Source organism: Macaca thibetana, chromosome 14 (genome assembly GCF_024542745.1).
Source record: "Macaca thibetana thibetana isolate TM-01 chromosome 14, ASM2454274v1, whole genome shotgun sequence".
NCBI classification, from domain to species: Eukaryota; Metazoa; Chordata; class Mammalia; order Primates; family Cercopithecidae; genus Macaca; species Macaca thibetana.
The window spans coordinates 64,382,338-64,404,702 of record NC_065591.1 but is presented as its reverse complement, the minus strand read 5'-3'; the positions used below and the strand labels follow the sequence as shown (position 1 = coordinate 64,404,702).

Sequence of the window (22,365 nt, the reverse complement as noted above, 5' to 3'; positions counted from 1 at the left end):
ATTGTGATTTTGATTTGCATTTCTCTAAATGATATTGAGTGTTTTTTCACATACTTGGCGAACTTTATTTTTTTTTTCTTGTTTTTTGTTTTGTTTTTTGTTTTGTTTTGATTCAGAGTCTTGCTCTGTCACCAGGCTGGAGTGCAGTGGCGCCATCTCGGCTCACTGCAAGCTCCGCCTCCCGGGTTCAAGCAATTCTCCTGCCTCAGCCTCCCAAGTAGCTGGGACTACAGGCGCATGCCACCACACCCAGCTAATTTTTTGTATTTTTTTAATAGAGATGGAGTTTCACCATGTTAGCCAGGATGGTCTCGATCTCCTGACCTCATGATCCGCCCACCTCAGCCTCCCAAAGTGCTGGGATTACAGGCATGAGCCATGACACCCGGCCGGCGAACTTTATTTTTAATGAGTGTTATTAATCTATAATATGGATACATCAGAGTGCATTCAAACATTCCCCTGTTGATGGATATATCGATTGTATCCAGGCGTTTGTCACTACAGGCAGTGCTGCAGTAAACATCTTAAAATACATAGTCTTACATCCTGGTGCTTTTATTTCCTCATGATGTATTCATAAAAGTGGAATTGCTAGATCAAGTGGTTTGTTTAGTTTTGTTCTTTTTTTTTTTTTTGAGGCAGAGTCACACTGTGTCGCCCCAGTTGTAGTGCAGTCGTGCAATCTTGGCTCACTTAGCCTCCACCTCGTGGGTTCAAGCAATTCTCCTGCGTCAGCCTTCCCAGTAGCTGGGACTTCAGGCATGCACCACCATGCTTGGCTATATATTTTTTTCTCTATATTTTTAGTAGAGATGGGGTTAGGTTTCACCATGTTGGCCAGGCTGGTCTCAAACTCCTGACCTCAAGTGATCCACCTACCTTCACCTCCCAAAGTACTTGGATTACATGCGTGAGCCACCACACCTGGCCTGAAACCTTTTTAACGTTTGCTAACAGGGTCAGTTAAAATTCAGAGGCCTTTGTCAGTCAGTACTTAACAGTGAAAAGTGAAAGGATACTGATAAATATTTCCTATGTATTTGACAGAAACTTACTTCTTGATTTAAAAAAAGTCTCTGTCCTGGCCGGGCACGGTGGCTCACACCTGTAATCCCAGCACTTTGGGAGGCCGAGGTGGAGATCAAGACCATCGTGGCTAACGTGGTGAAACCCTGTCTCTACTAAAAATACAAAAAATTCGCCGGGTGTGGTGGCGGGCACCTGTAGTCCCAGCTACTTGGGAGGCTGAGGAGGCAGAGCTTGCAGTGAGCCGAGATCGTGCCACTGCACTCCAGCCTACGCAACAGAGCAAGACTCTGTCTCAAAAAAAATAATTTTTTTTTTAAATCTCTGTCCTAGACCTGGTGCGGTGGCTCACACCTATAGTAATACCAGTACTTTGGGAGGTGGGTGGATCACTGGAGGCCAGGAGTTCAAGACCAGCCTGGCCAACATGGTGAAACCCCATCTCTACTAAAAATACAAAACAATTAGCCAGGTGTGGTGGTGGGTGCCTGTAATCCCAGCTGTTTGGGAGATTGAGGCATGAGCATTGCTTGAACCTGGGAGGCAGAGGTTACAGTGAGCCAAGATCAAGCCACTGTACTCCAGCCCGGGTGACAAGAGCAAAACTCCCATCTCAAAAAAAAAAAAAAACCTCTCTTCTTTCATAACATGAAAAATGTAAGTGCGAAAGATAGTCATTTCTATGCAGAGTTAAAAGGCAAATTAACATTTTGAAACAATCAAGTTTTAAGTGTTTTTCTGGCTTTCAACCATTTTCTTGAAGTAAGGAAACTAGCCAATGGTTTCTGATTTTTCTTAGCTTAATGCAGATACCGAAAGAGAAGAAGGAGAAGAGTTTGAAGATAACATGGATGTTTTTGATGACAGCAGTTCCAGCCCTTCTGGCACCTTAAGAAATTATCCACTCACCTGCAAAGTTGTTTATTCCTACAAGGTTTGTTTTTCTCCAACATACTGTTATTTAATTCTGATTAACTCTGAAGATACACATGACTGTATCCATCCAGTCTCTCAAGCTGTACTTAGCATAAAATTGTTATTAGGTTAATATTGGGGCAACATAGCAGAATGGTGATGAGTTTAGGCTCTGACTTGACGTCTTTCACTTGCTACTCCGTCTGCCTAGAACTCTTTTTTTCCCCCAGATCTCAGTTGGTTGCCCCCTGCTCCTCACCGAAGCTCAGCTCAAATAGTTCCTCCTTAGGTTAACCATAACCACCTAAATAAATAACCAACTCCTCAGTCACTACTTGTTATCCCATTGCCTCTTTTACTTATTACATAGCACTTCTGCCAAGCAAAACTTAATCTTATTTATTTTCATATTTCTTTGACTCTCCACTAAAGGTCCATGAAGGCAGAAATTTTGTCTGTGTATGTGTACCTTGTCTGTGTGTCTTCAGCCCCAAGGACGATGGCCAGCCATAGTGGGTCATCAGTAAATAATTGTGGGATGAATACATGAATGTTGGAAGGGAGGCGTGAATACATGAATCTTCTCTTGCCCCTGTTCTGGCGGAGGCATGTGTGAGAAGGGGCAATGCAGAAGGCTATCAGAAGGGAAGGTCCTGGAGAGAGAATCCACCTGTCATGCACCAGATGCACTCCCACCGCCACATCCCCGTGTAGCCAAAAGGTGGCAGTGTTTACTCCTCAATATCAGTGATTCCCAGACTTGTTTTGAGTTTAACATCCTTTCATTTTATATTTAAATTCATAATACTTCCTGTTCATTGAAAGTGTTAGCATTTTTTTTCCAATGTAAATCGTTTTGATAATCTTTTGAAAATTTAAAATCGTCTTCTCAGATACTTGGAAAGGTATTACAGGGTATTATAAAACTAGCGTTGGAATTGTTTCCTGATACCACCTCCATTATGTTTACTTGAACGTCCCAGAACTAAAATTTAAGGTCCTTTATTAAATAGAGAGATTCCTAAGTGTCCGAGTGATTTTAAACAGTTCACATTCATTCAACATTCCCGCTGTTGGCATATCCCAGGCACATCCCTGGGTTAAATAGACTATGAACATCTATTTAGTCAGTTAATCATTGAATAAACATATAGAGTACCCAATGTGTGATACACTGGGGGGATGCCAGAATGAATATGACATTATCTCTCCCCTCTAGGAATGGACAATCTACGAAGGGATAAATATTAAAATGGAAAATAGAACAAGTGTGAAAAGATTTATAGTAAAGGTAGAGCCACTAATTCTACTGTGATCGTTGGGGGAAATTTTACAGATGAGGTGGCATTTAAATTAGGTCATGATTTAAGACCTTTCTAGATGCAGTAAGAAGGTAGGGAGAGGAAAGGGCCTTCTAAGCAAAGAGAACAGCAGGTATAGAGGTAGAGTGTGATGAGAGTGTGGGGTGTTCAGGAAATGTTAAATTCGATGGTGTAGAAGCATCTACAGGAGAACAGAGGGGCTGTGCATAAAGGTGTTTATTGTCAGATAGTAAAGGACCATGTATACCAGACTTAGAGGTTTGGTTTTTTATCTTGGCTAGGAAAATCCTTAGATGGCCTGAAATCCGATTGGATTTTTAAGAAGGTAACCTGGTCATGGTATAGATATTCTAGGGGACAGATTAGGATACAGAAGGACTGACTTTAAGCCTAATCATAATTATTGTAGTCCAGACCAAAAAGGAGGCCTCTAATAATCTGGTGAGAACAAAGAAAGCTATATTTAATGGTTATATAGCTTAGAGTTGGTTAGAGTTGGCCAGGCACGGTGGCTCACGCCTGTAATCCCAACACTTTGGGAAAATGAGGCAGGTGGATCACTGAGGTTAGGAGTTCGAGACTGGCCTGACCAACATGGTGAAACCCCGTCTCTACTAAAAATACACAACTTAGCTGGCCGTGGTGACGGGCGCCTGTAATTCAGCTACTAGGGAGGCTGAGGCAGGAGAATCACTTGAACCCAGGAGGAGGAGGTTGCAGTGAGCCGAGATGGCACCATTGCACTCCAGCTTGGGTGACAGAAAAAAATAAATAAATAAACGTTAGAGTCAAAGCCTTAAGAATGTTCACAACTTTTGACCCTATTAGCATCCATCCTAAAGAAATAAATCATAATATAGAAACATTTTTGACACAAAAATGTCCTTTCATATAGTACTACTTTGTAATATATGGCACTTCTGTCCAGCCAAACTTAATCTTAGTTTTCGTGTTTCTTAGTCTGACTCCCCACTAAAGGCCCATGAAGGGAGAAGTTTCGTCTCTGTATGTTTACCTTGTCTGTGTGTCTTCAGCCCCTAGGACAATGCCCAGCATGTAGCAGGTCATTAGTAAATATTTGTGGAATGAATACTTGAATGATAGAAGGAAGGCATGAACAAATGAATCCTTCTCTTGCCCTCATTCTGTTAGAGACATCAGTGAGGATAATGGAGCTCATGACTAGACGCAATGGCTCATGCCTGTAATCCCAACACTTTGTGGGACAAAAGTGGGAAGATCACTTGAAGCCAGGAGTTCGAGACCAGCCTGGGCAACAAAGCAAAACCTGGTCTCTACAAAAAAAATTTAAAATTAGCTAGGCATGGTGGCACATGCCTATAGTCCTAGCTATTTGGGAGGCTGAGGCAGGAGGATCACTGGAGCCCAGGAGATCGAGGCTGCAGTCAGCCATGATTATACCACTGCACTCCAGCCTGGGTGACAGAGTGAGACCCTGCCTCTAAAAAATAAATTTTAAAAAAAATTAAAATTGGCAGTTCAATGAGAATAATTAAACTAGACATTCATATACTACAGCCATAACGTATCATATTATAAAGATTATTGAAATTTACATTAGAGTTTTTCTATATAAGAAGAAACCCTTTGTAGGGTCCAGCCCCACAGGGTCGGTGGGTTTTTCTCCCCGTGTGTGGAGACGAGAGACTGTAGGAATAAAGACACAAGACAAAGAGATAAAAGAAAAAACAGCTGGGCCTGGGGGACCACTACCACCAAGACACGGAGACTGGTAGTGGCCCCGAATGCCAGACTGTGCTGATATTTATTGATACAAGACAAAGGGGCAGGGTAAGGAGTGTGAGCCACCTCCAGTGATAGGTCACGTAGGTCACATGTCCACTGGACAGGGGGCCCTTCCCTGCCTGGCAGCTGAGGCAGAGAGAAAGAGAGGAGAGAGAGACAGCTTAAGCCATTATTTCTGCATATCAGAGACTTTCAGTACTTTCACTAATTTGCTACTGTTATCTAAAAGGCAGAGCCAGGTGTACAGGATGGAACATGAAGGCAGACTAGGAGCATGACCACTGAAGCACAGCATCACAGGGAGACGGGTAGGCCTCCGGATAACTGCGGACGGGCCTGACTGATGTCAGGCCCGCCACAAGAGGTGGAGGAGTAAAGTCTTCTCTGAACTCCTCTGGGCAAAGGGAGACTCCCTTTCCTGGTCTGCTAAGTAGCGGGTGTTTTTCCTTGACACTGACGCTACCGCTAGACCACGGTCCACTTGGCAACGGGCATCTTCCCAGACGCCGGCATTACCGCTAGACCAAGGAGCCCTCTGGTGGCCCTGTCCGGGCTTGACAGAAGGTTCGCACTCTTGTCTTCTGGTGACTTCTCACTATGTCCCCTCAGCTCCTATCTCTGCATGGCCTGCTTTTTCCTAGGTTATAATTGTAGAGCAAGGATTATTATAATATTGGAGTAAAGAGTAATTGCTACAAACTAATGATTAATGATATTCATATATAATCATATCTATTATCTATATCTAGTATAACTATTCTTATTTTATATATTTTATTATACTGGAACAGCTCGTGCCCTCGATCTCTTGCCTCAGCACCTGGGTGGCTTGCTGCCCATACCCTTATGTCCTAATAATAAATTAAAAGGTAGGATACCAAATTGTATGTACCGTAAGATCTCAATTATACATATTTTCCAGCTTTTCTACAATGAACATGTATGATATGATCAGGAAAAACATTGTTTTAAAAGAAATACAGGAAATTTGGAGAGATACTAGTAGAAACAGAGCTCTGGTTGTCACCGGATACTAGGACTTAAGGAGACAGTATGAGAGTATGTGTGTATTTAATAACTATTTACTGCTCACTGTCTTTAGTTGGGGTAAGTGAGAAGAAATATAGTCCCTGTCTAATTGTTTCTAGTAGGACGCTCACAAAGACAAATTCATTAGAGCATCATGGTAGTCAGTGTTATGGGGACGCTCAGAGCCTTTTAAGAACAAAAGGAGGGCCAGGCGCAGTGGCTCATGCCTGTAATCCCAGCACTTTGGGAGGCCAGGGTGGGCGGATCGCAAGGTCAGGAGTTCGAGACCAGCCTGACCAACACGGTGAAACCCCATCTCTACTAAAAATACAAAAAATTAGCCAGGCATGGTAGCATTCACCTGTATTCCCAGCTACTTGGGAGGCTGAGGCAGGAGAATTGCTTGAACCCAGGAGGAGGTTGCAGTGAGCCGAGATGGCACCACTGCACTCCAGCCTGGGCAAACTGTGAGACTCTGTCTCAAAAAAAAAAAAAAAAAAAAGAACAAAAGGAGGAGCAGCTTACTCATCATGAGTAGTCTGGGAAAACATATGTGCTCAGTCTCAAATCCAAAGTAATCATAACTACTATCTATCTATTTATTTGTAATCCCTTCAGTAACCCTATGAGGAAGATATTATCAAGCACCCCTTTCATTCAACAAACAGTGCTTGAGCACTTTCCGTGTATCAGTGCTATGGGCTTTTCTAGGCTCTGGGATATAGCATTGATCAAAATAGACAAAAATCTCTGCCCTCATGGAGCTTATATTCTAATAGAAAAAAAGAAAACTGAAGTTCAAAGGTATCTTACAGTCACTTGCCCATAAAAACATACTGAAGCCGGACTTAAACCCACAGTAATCTGAGTCTGCTCATCAGATAGGAAAGAGGGAACAGAGCCTGCTGGATGGAAGAACACTTGATAAAAGCACAGAGGCAAGGAAGAACATGATATGCTCAGAGAATAGGAATAGTGTGCAGGGGCCAAAGTGTCTAGAGGCCCACTTTGGCCCACAGGGACCAAACTGCAGGGTCATGATTGCCACACAAAGAACTTCCACCTTGTTAGGTGGAAGAATTGGTCATCACTGCTTTAGGATGGGATGATCAAGCTAGTGTCTGCTTACATTGGACAACTAGTGCTGCAGTGTTGAAAAACTTGCACGGACCTCCATGGCTTTTTTTTTTTTTTTTTTTTTTTTTTTGAGACAGGGTCTTGCTCTGTTGCCCAGGCTAGAGTGCAGTGGTGTGATCTTGGCTCACTGCAACCTCTGCCTCCCTGATTCAAGTGATCCTCCCACCTCAGCCTCCCAAATAGCTGGGATTACAGGCGCGTGCCACAACACCCACCTAGTTTTTTGTATTTTTCATAGAGACAGCGTTTTTCCATGTTGCCCAGGCCGGTCTCAAACTCCTGGCCTCAAGTGATCCACCCACCTTGGCCTCCCAAAGTGCTGGGATTACAGGCGTGAGCCACCTCACTCAGCCTCTCCATAGGTTTTTATAAGGGCAGCAGTTTATTTGAAAGTGTAATACCTCCCTGGTTTGCTATCACATACATTAACGTCTGGTTGTGTTGATACTTTTTAGGTCTTGCCATGGAAAACATTTTTATTACAAAAGTGCCTTTTGCTGGCATATCCAAGGCATAGTGTAGTTTCAGAGTAGAGAAGGAATTCCATTGGAAAAGCTATCAAGGGTAAATGAGTGGGGTTTTTTCCTTATGTTTTGAGATAAGAGTTAATTTAAAATCTGGCCTTCGAGTATTCTGTGACTGGTCAGCCATCCTCAATATAATTTTTCTGTCTCAGGGAGCTATGGCAACATCCAGAATCTGGATTTTGATGAAATGTTTTAATGTTCATAAAATGGGAAATTGATCTTGAAAATGACCCCCCTTTTTGCCTTATTTTTGTGTAACTTGGAGTTAATTTTACACTTTGAGATTGTGAGATTTTAAAAACTTTATGGTTTTAAGTGATGGTTCTAACCCATCTTGGGACTTGAGAAAAGCTTTTAAGACTGTTTTCTAGAGAGCCAGAAGACAGCAGGCCCCTGCCTATTACACGTGACAGGCAAGGCTGTTAGGAAGCAAAGCCACATGGACTTTCCAGCCCCTCTGTGGAGCCTCAGAGCATTTACAGATTTGGCAGTCTCAAGGGCAACATGTGGGTGGCTGATGCTGGTGGACTGCTATTGTCAGGGATAAAAAAGAAAACCATTATGGTTAGCAGCTTGTGCAGTAGCACGCAAGTGGATCAGCTCAGTCTCCACACCGTTAAGTTGGAACATAAGAAATCCAAACCATGACTGATCTCAATCATTTCCTTTCCTACAATTTTCTTCTTTTAGCCACTGCTTTACAGTGTTTCCAGATCAATCCTAGGCACTGCACCCACTGTCATCAAATTCATGTACATAGTTCTTTGCATTTTCACTGCATGCTTGTCCATGGGAGCCCTCTGGTAGCAGTTCCAACTCAGTGCCTTCTCCTTTGCTTTTGCTTCCCAAATCATCACACTTCTGTGCTTATTCATCCCACATTGACTCACATCCTCCAGAAAATGGCAGGATTGTCATTTCAAAGAAATGGAGGCATCAAGTTGAATAACTTGATACAGAAGCTGGAGTTGGAACCCAGGTCCTCTACTTCCAGGAAGTGCTCTCTTTTTTTGTTTGTTTGTTTTTTTAGAGACAGGGTCTCGCTCTGTTGCCCAGGCTGGAGTGCAGTGGCATGCTCATGGCTCACTGCAGCCTCAACCTCCCAGGCTCAAGCGATCCTCCCACCTCAGCCTCCCGAGTAGCTGTGACTACAGGCACATTCCACCATGTCTGACTAATTTTATTTATTTATTTATTTATTGGTAGAGATGGGGATCTTGCTGTGTTGCCCAGGCTCACATGTTCTGTTCATTGAACCTCATTGCCTCTTGAGGATTCAGTTTCTTCGGTTTTTGTTACGGTTTTATTCTGTTTAGTTTTTTAAAGTAAAACTTCACCTCATTATGAAAGTTTTACAGCATTTAAATTTTTATGTTCAACATGTTTCTCAATATCATTTCAATATTTTGATCCCCAGTTTTTGTCATGATCAGCCCACATCTGCTCCTTATCTAACCTTTTTAATTTTGTCCATGACCATCCTACATTGCAGGCTTCTCAACCAGATGAGTTGACCATTGAGGAACATGAGGTGTTAGAAGTGATTGAAGATGGAGATATGGAAGACTGGGTAAAGGTATATTCCTTTGCTCATATCGCCCCTTCTTGTGACATTTTTAGGAGTTCGTTTTGGTCTTTGTTGTACCCTGTCTAAATTGTGTGTGTGTAAACTTGTTTTGTCACATGTCTTTTACCCAGGCTCGAAATAAAGTTGGCCAAGTGGGTTATGTGCCAGAAAAGTACCTACAGTTTCCCACCTCAAACAGCCTCCTGAGCATGCTGCAGTCCCTGGCCACTTTGGACAGTCGGTCACACACGTCCAGCAATTCCACGGAAGCAGAACTCGTTTCAGGCAGCCTCAACGGAGATGCCAGTGGTAAAGACTGAAACAAGGCACTCTTTATTTGGTCACATTTGACCTAAACTGTATTGCCCTGGAGTAAGCCTTCACTAGGATAAAAAGCACAACTTTCCCCCTGTCCTATAATATGCTCTTCTTTATATGGTCACATTTGTCCTGCACAGTAGAACCCTAAAATTAATCATCCGTGAGTAAAAAAATTACAACTTTAATCCTATTCTGTATGATGCTGTTTTAGTTGTCATGTGAGCATAGGGGTGGTTGCAGAAGCAACCGGCTGTTAATTATCTTACCAGATTTGTTTTTCTCTTGCTCCCTAGTCTGTTTTGTGAAAGCACTTTATGATTATGAGGGCCAGACAGATGATGAGTTATCTTTTCCTGAGGGAGCAATAATCCGTATCTTGAACAAAGAAAACCAAGACGACGATGGCTTCTGGGAAGGGGAATTCAATGGGCGTATTGGAGTTTTCCCATCCGTGCTAGTGGAAGAACTTTCAGCCTCAGAAAATGGTGACACTCCATGGATGAGAGAGATTCAGGTACCTAAGAGGGGAGCTGGTTGAATTAAAAGATGTTTAAAGAAAATTGCTCCCAAGGGGTCTGTGAATTCACACAAAAGTGGGCTGCAGTCTCTGCCTTACCCTCACCGGTCCTTGGTTGCCAGTGTCTGCACAACTGAATTTGGGAAACCAGAGACTTCTCAGTCAGTCCCTTGTGGAATATGGCCATCCTCCCACACCTCCATCTTCCCACATTCTCTTCCCTGAATCGGTTAACCAAAATGCCAAATTATATGTGACATATCAAAGATCATTTAGGTGGAGAAAAACAAACCGAAGAGGGAAGGTATTGCTCTGTGGTTAATTTACGTAGTAAAACTCTTAGCTGGCTCGCTCTCTCCCTCACTGTCAGAGCCTCCTTGCCTAGTCCAGGTCCTGCCAATCTATTTCAGAGAACTAATGAGCCTGCCAGAGCCCCCAATCCCCACTCAAGTGATCCTAGACTTAGTTTATCACAGGGAAACAGCCTTTAAAGGAACCTCTAATTCAGTCAGAGTTCAGTTTGTCCCCTCAGGGATCTATCATTGCGGGCCAGACAGGTAGAGGAAGAAGGAACATGTTTGCCAATTTTGTTTGCATGGTGATTGTGACCCTTAGCCTAACATGCACAAAACCTGGGGAAGTCAGAAATTCATCAAGGTATTTTATCTTCACCCCAAAAAATCCAATTTGTTCCTTTTGTTGCTGGTGTTCTTTGCTAAGTTTACTGAATTGACTAATTTGGTACATTTTCAATAGAACCCTAGAGAGTGGCATCACTTGATAACTGTTTAAGACAAACTAAAATCAGTAATGTGATGAGATCTGTAAGAGGAAAAAGTGAAGTGCAATGCAAAATTGGGGCTTGAGGTGGTTATTTAATGCTCAGTTGCTTCTAATGAGGTTGACAAGTTTCAGTAGTCAGCTTAGCTTCAGAGAAAAGGGATGTGTACAGAGCAGTCAAAGCAGCAGCCAGGCTGTCCTTCCTGGGCAGAAGCACCAGGTAACCTCACTTCCCTTTGCTGCAGATCTCTCCTTCCCCCAAGCCACACGCCTCCCTGCCTCCACTGCCGTTGTATGACCAGCCTCCCAGCAGCCCCTACCCCAGCCCAGATAAGAGGAGCTCCCTGTACTTTCCCCGGTCTCCTTCAGCAAACGGTAAGGGTTCTCCTGGGCATGGATCTAAATGCATTTTCACTTCAGAAATCTGCATATTCGCCTGAAGGGCAAACAAAACTGCATTTGCTTTTTTTTCATTTTTTGGAGACAGAGTCTCACTCTGTCACCCAGGCTGGACACCCAGGCTGGAGTTCAGTGGCATGAGTTCAGGCTGGACACCCAGGCTGGAGTTCAGTAGGCTCACAGCTTAACCAAGTGGCTCAAGTGGTAACTAACTCCTAGGCTCAAGTGATCCTCTGCCTCAGCCTCCCTAGTAGCTAGGAGTACAGGCATGCACTACCACACACAGCTAATTTTTGTATTTTTTGTGGAGAAAGGGTATTATTCTGTCACCCAGCCTGGAGTGCAGTGGCAGGATCATAGCTCACTGCAGCCTTGAACTCCTGGCCTCAAGTAATCCTCCTGCCTCAGTATCCCAAAGTGCTGGGATTACAAGCTCGAGCCACCATGCCAGCCTTGCATCAGCATTTTTATTCAACAACTCAAGTAAAATGAGCTTCTTTGGTTTTCTCCCGTAGAAAACAGCCTTCATGCTGAGTCACCAGGATTCTCTCAGGCATCAAGGCATACGCCTGAGACCTCACATGGCAAACTGCGACCTGTAAGTCTCTTATCTTGCAGGATTATAGAATGCATAATTCTTCCAAATTGAAAGGAAGGAATTAATGTTTCCCCGTGGCCCCTATATTGTCACTGACTCTGCCAAACAAGGATGAACTAGGTTTGGGAAGGTAAAAAGAGCTATTGAAAAGGAAGGCCATAGAAATCAACTCATCTTGGAACATTTAATCTACACTAGAACTTTTTTCACTGAGCCACAGTGAGACTGCAAGATGATGGCTATGAAAGTGTATTTAGATTAGAACAAGCTTTATGAGCATTAAAGTGGGCTAATTGTGAAACACTTTTTTCAGTAAACATTTAATTTTCCAGGCCTCTGTTTGCCTCTTTGAGGAATACTGAGATGAAATAATAAGCTAACTTCATGGCCTTAAAGAGCGTTTATTCTCCGGGTGAATATATTATAGCAAAGTTACCTCTGTCTTCACCCTTCACTCTACTGCCATCTGCATTCCACCCACCACTGTACTCCAAGATCATGACTTGCACATTGGTAATCCAGTTGGATACTTTGCAATTTTGTTTTCCTTGACCCCATTAGCTTTTGATACCATTCCTTTACCACTGGCTTCCTTTGGCTTCATTCATTCAGCAAATATGTATTGAGTGCCTTCTTAAGGACTTGAGTCTTTATCCCAAATGAGATAGGAAGCCATTGTAAAGTGGTAAGCTGGACAGTGTTGTGGCTGGTGCATTTTTATAGCATCGCTATGGCAGCTAAGTGGAGGATGGATGGAGGCTGGCAGAAAGGACCTAGAGAGCAATTAGGAGACTGGGGCAGCATCGAAGAAAGAGGTGGTGGCAGCATGGACTGGTGGGTAAGAGTAGGAACAGAGAGCAGTGGACTGATGTGCTTCTCTACCACATTTGCCTCGTTTGCTTTCTTCCTCTCTGGTCCTACCTTTCTGTGGACCTTTGCAGCCTTGCCTCCACCTGCCTCTGCTGATACTTCTCATTGTTCTGTCCCTGGGCTGCTTCTCTTGAAGTTGTTGAAAGCACTCTTACCAAATGACCTCATCTACTTCCACAGCTATGATAACCATTTATATACCAGCAAGTTTCAGATTTGTAACTGCCAATCCGATCCCTTCACTGAGCTTCAGATTTGTGGATGTCTCTGTTTATATATCCCAGATCCCCAAAACTCAGCAAAAATGAGTTGTGTTCCCTCCCAGACATGTTCCTTTTTCCATATTGCCTATCTTGGTAAATGGAACCCCCATCCTACTGGTGTTCTGGCATCATTCTTAATACCTCCCACCCCTGCCTCCCACAGTCATTCCCAAATCCTGCCAGATATACCTTGCAGACAGCTCGCAAATCTTTACACTTCTCTACTTCCCCTACTGCCAGTACCCTTGTTTGGGCTATTGTCAACTCTCATTCAGAGGACTACAAAAGTCTCCTAAGTTGCCTTCTTACCTGGACTCTTGCTTGCCTCTGATCTTTTCTCTAATTGTTACCTGAGTCATCTTTTCACAGATCTGATATTGCTTAAAATCCATCAAAAACTCCTCTTTTGCCTACAGAATAAAGCACAGATTTTTTTCTTCTTAAAGCAGATGTTTAAACATGGTTTAACAAGGCCCTTCACGACTTAACCCCAGCCTACCTTTCTAGCCTTACCTTTTGTAACTCTCTTCCCAAGATATGCTGAAATGTTTCATTTCTCTAAGCATTGCTCTCCCTTGCTTCCAACCAGACCTTTGCTTTGGAGGATGTGCTACGATCTTAGTCATGCGACTCTTGTGCCGCCCATGAGGTTTTTAGCCTAGACAAGAGGCTGATTTGTGGGCTTGATATTTCACTGAGAACAACTGCTTCTCAGTGTAGGAAATAGCGAAGACTAGGTTGAAAGCATGTGCTCACAACATTTCTGAGACCCCTAGGGTGCCCACGTCCTTGGACAGATGAGTGATTAGGTTTGGGGGATGCTTCAGATACTGAGTCAGGAACTGACTGACAATCTACCTAACTGTTTCCTGCTCAGGTCCGGGCAGCTCCCCCTCCACCTATGCAGAATCACCGAAGGCCAGCAGAGAAGATTGAAGACGTGGAAATCACACTGGTGTGATGATGGGCTTGCCCATCCATTACTGCTACAATCAAGGCCAGGCTTGGAGTTTGGCCAGTCTTGTTTTTAGGCACCTTTGCATGATGATGACTCTTGAACAGAGCAAAAACAAGGATTATTTGTGACTGGGTGACCTGGTAGACTCCTCCCACGTTTTGAATATTTCGTGCCTTTTTTTTTGTTGTCATTTTCTATGTCATCTTTCCTACCATAGCACAAATCCTAGTGGACCCTAGGAGCAAAGAGGGGGGCAGCCCTCATGCCTAACAGTGGTCTGTTTTTATATGAGACTCAAGACCAGGCCTCATTCCAGGGCACAGTCCCTAAATTACTGATCATGTGCACTCGTACAGTATATTACTGTGACCGCAAGGATGTGGCAAAGATTCTCATCTTTCTTCAAGTGGGTTTTGCTCATCTGATTGAGAATTAATCAGATCATGTTGGCTACATAAGGAAACAGAAGGAGGGATTTCAGGAGAGGCTGGCTCCTCCCCAAGGTTAGTCCCCAGACTGAGAAAAGTGAAACCTTATTGGGAAAAATTGGACTGCCCTGAATTTAGCACCAATTGCATTAACGCACATCTCTTCCACAACTAACAGACTTAAAATAACAGTGTCCTTCGTATTAATATCTGTGCCATTCATTTAGAATTAGCGGAGCTAATATGGAGGGGCTGAACTAGTAGCCACATCTTGTCCATCACATAGACTAATAGAAAGGAGGCTATGGCTAAAGCAGAAATGGAGCTTCCGGATCTGAAATTAGCCAATATAATGTTATTTTGTATTTGGGTATTTTTCATCTTAATTTTTACAGCATATACTCTTCTTACCAGTATCCTTAGAATCTGAATGTCTAGATAAGTTGAGGACACATACCTGCATTGTTGAGCTTCTCTACTGGGGAGGCCCCTGGCATTATTTTATTCCCAAGCCAGCAGACCGGCCCAGCCAGCCAGGCTGTGGCTATCCCAGACCAACTGCTACGGTGGAAAATGGAGCTTCCAGGTCCCACTACCCTGACATTTCCTTGGAAGGAAGAACCTGGGAGCCCGTGGAGGAAACCAGCTTCCTGTGAGAAAGGACTGAAGGATTACACACCCTGCACAAGTACAGATTGACCAGGAAAAGACAAGTGTCTTCTGTGTGTCACAGGGAAAACCAGGAGTGGCCTTCTTTGCAGGCCAGCAAGCCTACAACAGCAGGTGCCCCCGAGTCAGGTACTGACTCTCCGCTGTCCGCTGCTGTAGAAGGTAGGGAGCACAATACCTGGGGACTACGGGATGTTTGCTGGTTGTGGTTTTGTTTTTTGTTTTCTAGGTTAAGAAATCAAATTTGCAGAATTTAATCTAAAAGTTGCATTATGCTTTGAAAACTCCATCCCTCCTAAGAATCTTAAAAAACTTGAAATGCTCACCAAATGTCCCCATGGGATTTTTGACCAAAAGTAAGGTCATAACTGAAGAAATTTTTAGTTCTTTGATCACTTCAGTGACAATACCCATTGATGAATCTTCTTCATGATTTGGGATTTTTTGTTGTCGTTGTTGTTTTTTACACTTCTTAACCTGTTGATCTATTTGAGGTCTTTTGTGTTTATCAAACTTATTCTTAAGTTTAAAAAAGAAATTAAAAGGGTGGTTTTTTTAAGATTTTAAAGTTTGCTAACATATTAAAAAATCTTCAAATGCTTATTAAATAGAGCAGTTCTTGCCACCCAGTCTTCTTGTATTCTCTCTTTAGCTAGCCAAATTGTCCTTGAATTTGGGTTTTCCACAACCTCAGAGGGTTATTTGAAATCTTTTGTTGTATTTTAAAATATTTTTTGGAAGAGCTGCTAATTTTATTTTAAAAAACAAAGTTGTGAAAATATGCCTCCTTTTTAAAAAATAACCCCTCCATCCCGGACATGGAATCCAGCACCACAGTGCACAGGTCAGGGCTCGGAGGGAGCCTCTGTGCAGATGTGTTTTCTTTACAGTGGCTGTAAAAAGTTTGTATTTATTATGTATAAAATGTTGAATAATTAAAAAAAATGGAATTATGTTTTCTAAGATTTAATAGAGAAAGACTTGGGTAAACAGACCTTTCCAAAAAGCCCATGCTTCTTATAAAGACATTCCTGGGCCCTCCTTTAAACCAGCTAACAGACAGAGAGAGGAGAAAGTAAATTAATCCATCCATGATACAGTCCCTGAAGCCACCCATGTGCTAGGTGTAATATCCTGGGTACTAGAGATGGCAGTAAATAGGTTACGGTCTTTGCTTTTCCCATGGGAAAAAAGAAATATGTGAGGACAGTACTGTGGGACATGTGCTAGAAGGGAGGGGCAGACAGCAGAGAGGCAGCTGAGGAGGGAGCTCTGATTCTGCTGCTGGAGGGGTGAGAGGAAGGTCACTGAAGTCCCCTTGCCGGATGTGACCGCTGGCTTCCAGGAAGCAGGCATTCTGAATGCCTCTCCCCTTTCCTAAACCTCCACCCTAAGGAGTAATGAATTGTGTGAAAGGAGATTTTCTCAGTCTCATGGGTGGATGGAGCATTCTTAGTTAAAGGCTAAGTCCCTCTGGCTTCCAGCCAGCCACACCGAGAACCAGGACACAGCCTGTTTGGGGAAGGGCTCCACAAGCTCTCCTCTTTCTCGGAGCAGGGGACGTGCAGTAAGTATTTTTCCAGACATTTTCCTGTGCATAAGACTCTTAAGTGTACACATTGCTTGTTTACATAAAAATGTGTTCAGCCAGGCACAGTGGGTCATGCCTGTAATCCCAGCACTTTGAGAGGCCAAGGTGGGCAGATCACCTGAGGTCAAAAGTTTGAGACCAGCCGAACCAACATGGAGAAACCCCGTCTCTACCGAAAATACAAAATTGGCCAGGCATGGTGGCTCGTGCCTGTAATCCTAGCTACTCGAGAGGCTGAGGCAGGAGAATCGCTTGAACGTGGGAGGCAGAGATTGTGGTGAGCTGAGATTGCACCATTGCACTCCAATCTGGGGAACAAGAGTGAAATTCTGTCTCAAAAAAAAAAAAATGTGGTCCAGTATAAATGTTGGGTAGATTCCTAAGTGTGGATTTTGAGAGTCAAAAAGGTATGTATTTAATTGTGTTAGATTTTGCCCAAATTGGCCTCCTATAAGGACTATATCCATTTATACTCCCACCAACTGCATATGGACTTGGGAGCCAGGAGGTCTGGGTTAAATCCTGGCCCTGCCACTTGACAGCCATGGGGACTGAGCCTGTGTCCTCATCTGGAACCTGAGAATAAGACTGTGGCTCCAGGAAGCCATATAAAGTGTGTGGCACAGGCTGGTCACCACAAACTCTTCTTACTACCACCTCTCCTGCCTCTTCTCAGTGTCCTTCCCTTCAGAACTAAGGTTCTTGATAGTCTTCCAGGCCCACAGTAACACACAGGGTGTCATAAGGCCCAAGGGAAAGAATGTGTGAAGTGCTCTACCAAAAATGTTGAGAAGGGCTGTCAGGACTCAAAATGTCATTTCCATCTTCTGACTTCACTGCCAGTGAAAGCTGCTTTCAGTACTGGAAGCTCCATCTGTGACCAAGGGCAAAGCTTAGCTAACTGCCTCACCCCAGCGTCATAGCTAAATTTTGGTCTCCATGACAGGAACTGACTTGATGCATGATGCAGTCAGGCCACAGGTTCTCAGCACACCAACTAGTTCCCCTTCCTCTCTGACCCACCACCCCAGCCACATTCACAAGCCAGAGACCCAGTGGGAGGGCATCATCTGGCCTCAGCCCTGCCACTGCTTGATGGAAGACCTTTCCCTCTAAGGTACCACATCCTCAATTTTGAAAGGAATGGAATGATGGCTGGGCACAGTGGCTCACACCTGTAATCCCAGCACTTTGGAAGGCCAAGGCTGGTGGATCACCTGAGGTCAGGAGTTTGAGACCAGCCTGACCAACGTAGTGAAACCCCGTCTATACTGAACATACAAAAATTAGCCAGGCATGGTGGCAGGTGCCTGTAATCCCAGCTACTAGGGAGGCTTGAGGCAGGAGAATTGCTGGAACCAGGGAGGCAGAGATAGTGAGCCAAGAGCATACCACTGCACTCTAGACTGGGTGACAGAGCAAGACTCTGTCTCAAAAAAAAAAAAAAAAAAAAAGGAATGGAATGAGGTGATCTCCAAGGGCTTATCTAATTCGCATGCCCTGGATGAGTTCAGTTTCTAGATACAGAGAACATCACACAAAAAAGGTCACAATATTTGAAATCAGACTTACTAATACACAGACTTCTTTGGATGGCAAGAAATTGAAAAGAAAACAGCCACTGGACTCTCCCACTGGGAACTCGGACAAAATAAACCACTATCCTCTAGGTTGCAACTGCATCCCAGGCTGCTGTATCCACTCACTGCCTGAAGAACCCAGCCGCAGCTTTTGGTTTTGTGGCCAATGACTGCCCAGCCCTCTCCCAGTGGCCTTGGGATGAAATCCAGCTGCTCTGAATCTTCGCATTTATTTTGTTCATTGTGAAGTTGTTTTCCATGACAGAAATATAACTAAATTACAGAAATTTAGGGTTAGAAGCGGGAGGATTGTAATTTATCCCCAAATCCTGCAACTTTTAAGTTTCCTCCTAGAATCTTCCTGTGTTTGCCTTGTTACTGCTCGATCTGCCAAGAACCAAATGAATGCCAAAGAGCATCTTGTTCCTAGACTGTTTTCCCTCGGTCCCACAGGCCAAAAAACACACTCTTGCCATGTCTGTTTCTGAGAGCTCTGGTCTGGGAATCTTTTCCTGAAAAACTTTTTTTTTTTTTTTTTGAGACGGAGTTTCGCTCGTCACCCAGACTGGAGTGCGACGGCGCAATCTCGGCTCACTGCAACCTCTGCTTCCTGGGTTCAAGTGATTCTCCTGGGTTCAAGCGATTCTCCTGCCTCAGCTTCTCAAGTAGCTGGGATTACAGGCATGTGCCACCACACCCGGCTAATTTTTTGTATTATTAGTAGAGACGGGGTTTCACCGTGTTGGCCAGGCTGGTCTCGAACTCCTGACCTCAGGTGATCCACCTGCCCCGCCCTCCCAAAGTGCTGGAATTACAGGCGTGAGCCACCGCTCCCGGCCTTTCCTGGAATGTTGTATGCTGAAACATAACAGAAATGAACCCAGGGACAGGGCTTACAGCCCTTCTACGCTGCGCATAGAACTCCCTCTTCACCACTTGCTCCTGTGAGGAACAGAAAAGAGCACAGCCAAAGGAAATGTATTCCAATCCCCAGCCCACCTCAGATTAGCTGTGACTTCAGGCTCATCCCTTCACCTTCTGGACCCTGCTTTCCTCATCTGTAAAGTAGGAACAAGTAGATAGTACAAACTTCTAAGATCCAGGAGGATGAAATAGGGTAATGTACAGATAAGCTGAAAATGTTTGTGATGAGTGAATGTGCCTCCAGTGGAAAGGCCTATATGCAGGCATGGATATGTCTGAATCTCACAGATGGGTCCACATCTGATGGTGTCAGATCTCTCCAGAGACCACCTCTATTCAATTCAGCAAACATGCTGCCGCAGGTCATGTTCAGGTCTCTGGAGCCTTGTCACTGAGGGGCTTGCATCTGGCAGGAGAGATTCAGGGCAACAGCAGAATGAAGCCAGAGACTGAAAGATGACCAAGGGGCAGTAGGAGCACAGGATAGGGGCATCTGTCATTTCTCCCTCCCTGGGGTCTCAGGCTCACTAAGACCTGAGATTGGGCAGGGCAGGCAGAGGCCATGGTCGTCATGCCTACAGAACAGCTCTGCAGAAGAGCCGTGTCGCCTTTGGGGAGGCTTGGGGCAGGAAGTTTCACAGGTGGGGAATATGAGAGCCTGCCCAAGATCTCCCAGGAAGACAGAACTGGAGAGCCCAAACTAGGCCTCCAGAAGCCCTGGGCAGCCTCTTTGAAGAATCTGAATCCAGTTTTTAGAAAAGTGGGCATCAGAGGCCTGGGTTCTTACCCAGCTCTGCTATGTGAGCCAAGGGAGCTGCCCCATCTCTGGGCCTCAGTTTTTATACCCATGAGTGCGGGCCATTCCAGATTTGACCTAGGCACCCGAATTCAGGCAGGCAGCCCCTGAGCACCAGAGTCCTGAAAACCTGAGCACTGACTGCTGAGAGCCTGGAGGAGCTGTCAGCATCCATTTTCACCCCTCTGCTGAACGGGACTGAAGAGACTGGAGGGAGGAACAGCCTTCCTGCTGACATGACCCTCTGAACTCCTCTGCTCAGTCTGTGAGCTCCTCTTCCTCTTGTCTACCGGGAACTCCTTGGCCTGTTTCTGGCCTTACAGACTTGTTCCTCCAGGAATCACCCCGTCCTACTGGGAGGGGGACCTCCAAGCAAGTTAAGGTAAACATGTGCTCCTTGAGAGAGGCAACTCCACCCGACAGCAGCTGCGTGTGTGGTAAGATTGACGCCCCTAAGGTACAAGGGAAGGCTTTGGTGGAGCCGAGGGATCACCGTCCCAGAGATCAGTCAGACCATTTCCTGAGCACCTCCTCTGGGCTCTCTAAGCACAGTCTCCACTGCAACCCTGTGAAATGGGGGAGAAACACAATGGCACAGCTGGCCTTCCAGGATTCAAGTTCCCTCACTCCCGTGTCCCTGCATGTCCCTCACTTCAAGGGATACTAACTGTCCAGGCTCAGGACCCAGAATAGAAAAGGGCAAAGATGCAGGGAGGGAGTCAGGTTAGACACAAGGCTAGCATCACACCTCTACCCCCGTGGTGTCAGGCAAGGGGCACACCCTGGGGGAGGGGGCATGCCCTGCAGCCCTGCCTAATTGGGAATCTGAACACCTTGCTTTAAAAAGAGTGTGTGTAATGCAGCCACAGTCCAGCTGCAGGGCCTCTCTGAGCTCAGTTTTCTCACCTGGGAAACATGGTATCTACATGGCAGTGCAGTTGGGAGGAACAAATAACGCTGCAAAAAGGGTGCAGGGCAGGGCCTGGCATCTCTTAAGGGCTCAGTCACGGTGGCTGTAGGAGTGTCGGTCTCCCCAGCTGTGTGTCGCTGGAAATTGGAATGGCCACAGTAGACTAGGCAGCTGGTGACCCCTGGTGGCTACTGGGAGCCAGGGCATGAGGGCTGGGGCAGAGTAGAAGTCTCAGTATTGAAGAATGTTGGAACCCAAGACTCTTAGACTGTTAGACTGGCTGAGTCCTTGAATAAGAGAAGGTTGCTGAGATGGAGTTTCACTCTTGTTGCCCAGGCTACAGTGCAATGGCGCATTCTCGGCCCACTGCAACTTCCTCCTCTGGGTTCGTGATTCTCCTGCCTCAGCCCCACAAGTATCTGGGATTACAGGCATGTGCCACCACGCCCAACTAATTTTGTATTTTTAGTAGAGACAAGATTTCACTATGTTGCTCAGGCTGGCCTCGAACTCCTGACCTCAGGTGATCCGTCCTCCTCGGCCTCCCAAAGTGCTGGGATTACAGGTGTGATCCCACCACGCCCAGCCTGAATAAGAAAATTTAACCACTTAATAAACATTTCCTGAGTCATTCTCTGTGCCAGGCCTGATCCCAGGGAATAAATCTATTCCTATCCTGGCCTCTTCCAAGAATTCCTTGGCTTAAAATGGAGGGAGGCAGATACAAAAGGGGAGCTCAGAGACAGAGGAGGCCTCTACCCAGCTTGGCAGGCAAAGGAAGGGGAATCCTGAAAGAAAAATTTGAATTGGGGGCTGGGAGGGAAGGAGAACATTCTGGGAAGAAAGAAAAGCACGTCTGAGACGCACTCATGATAGCAAGGAATAGCCAGGCACGGTGGCATGCACCTGTAGGCCCAGCTACCAGGGAGGCTAAGGCAGGAGGATTGCTTGAGCACAGGAGTTTCAGACCAGCCTGGGCAACATAGTGAGACCTCATCTCTAAATGAGTAAATGAATGAGTGAATAGCAAGGAAATAAGAGGCAGCTGAGAGGCCAGCAGAGTCACATCCCAGGGGCTCCAAATTTCATGCTGGGGTTGGGGGTGGTCTCTAAAGGCAGCAGGGGAACTCCAAAGGATTGGACTTGTGACCACGACACCCTAGAAAGTCACCCTGTTGGGCCAAGCATGGTGCTGTGCACCTGTAATCCCAGCCCTTTGGGAGGACCAGGTGGAAGGCTTACTTAAACCAAGGGGTTTAAGGCTGCAGGGGTTTGAGGCTGCAGTGAGGTTTTTTGTGTGTCTCAAAAGCAACAACAACAAAAAAAGTCGCTCTGGCCATAGTAAGGGAAAGGATTGGATGGGGAGGCTGCAAGTCTAGAAGGTGGCCCACAGTGGCAGGAGGGATGGAGGAGTACTAGATCCAGCAGCACAAGGTCCCAGGGACATGGGGTGCAGGAGGAACAGATC

General features: G+C 45.1%; 1 protein-coding gene and 1 long non-coding RNA gene across 2 annotated transcripts in view; one reads left to right on the top strand and one right to left on the bottom strand.

The window, feature by feature from the left end:
• Positions 1–16,049, top strand: part of FCHSD2 (FCH and double SH3 domains 2) — a 339,502-nt gene extending 323,453 nt beyond the window's left edge. The window contains exons 14-20 of the mRNA XM_050756143.1: positions 1,829–1,963; positions 9,219–9,302; positions 9,425–9,602; positions 9,908–10,128; positions 11,157–11,286; positions 11,826–11,908; positions 13,919–16,049. Coding sequence (XP_050612100.1) covers positions 1,829–1,963; positions 9,219–9,302; positions 9,425–9,602; positions 9,908–10,128; positions 11,157–11,286; positions 11,826–11,908; positions 13,919–14,002 — 915 coding nt within the window. The 3' untranslated portion in view covers positions 14,003–16,049. The remainder of the gene's footprint in view (positions 1–1,828; positions 1,964–9,218; positions 9,303–9,424; positions 9,603–9,907; positions 10,129–11,156; positions 11,287–11,825; positions 11,909–13,918) is intronic.
• The window catches only part of LOC126935316 (uncharacterized), a 342,634-nt gene continuing 336,085 nt past the window's right edge, over positions 15,817–22,365 (bottom strand). Inside the window, exon 2 of the long non-coding RNA XR_007719225.1 lies at positions 15,817–16,897. This is a non-coding gene — a long non-coding RNA (uncharacterized LOC126935316). The remainder of the gene's footprint in view (positions 16,898–22,365) is intronic.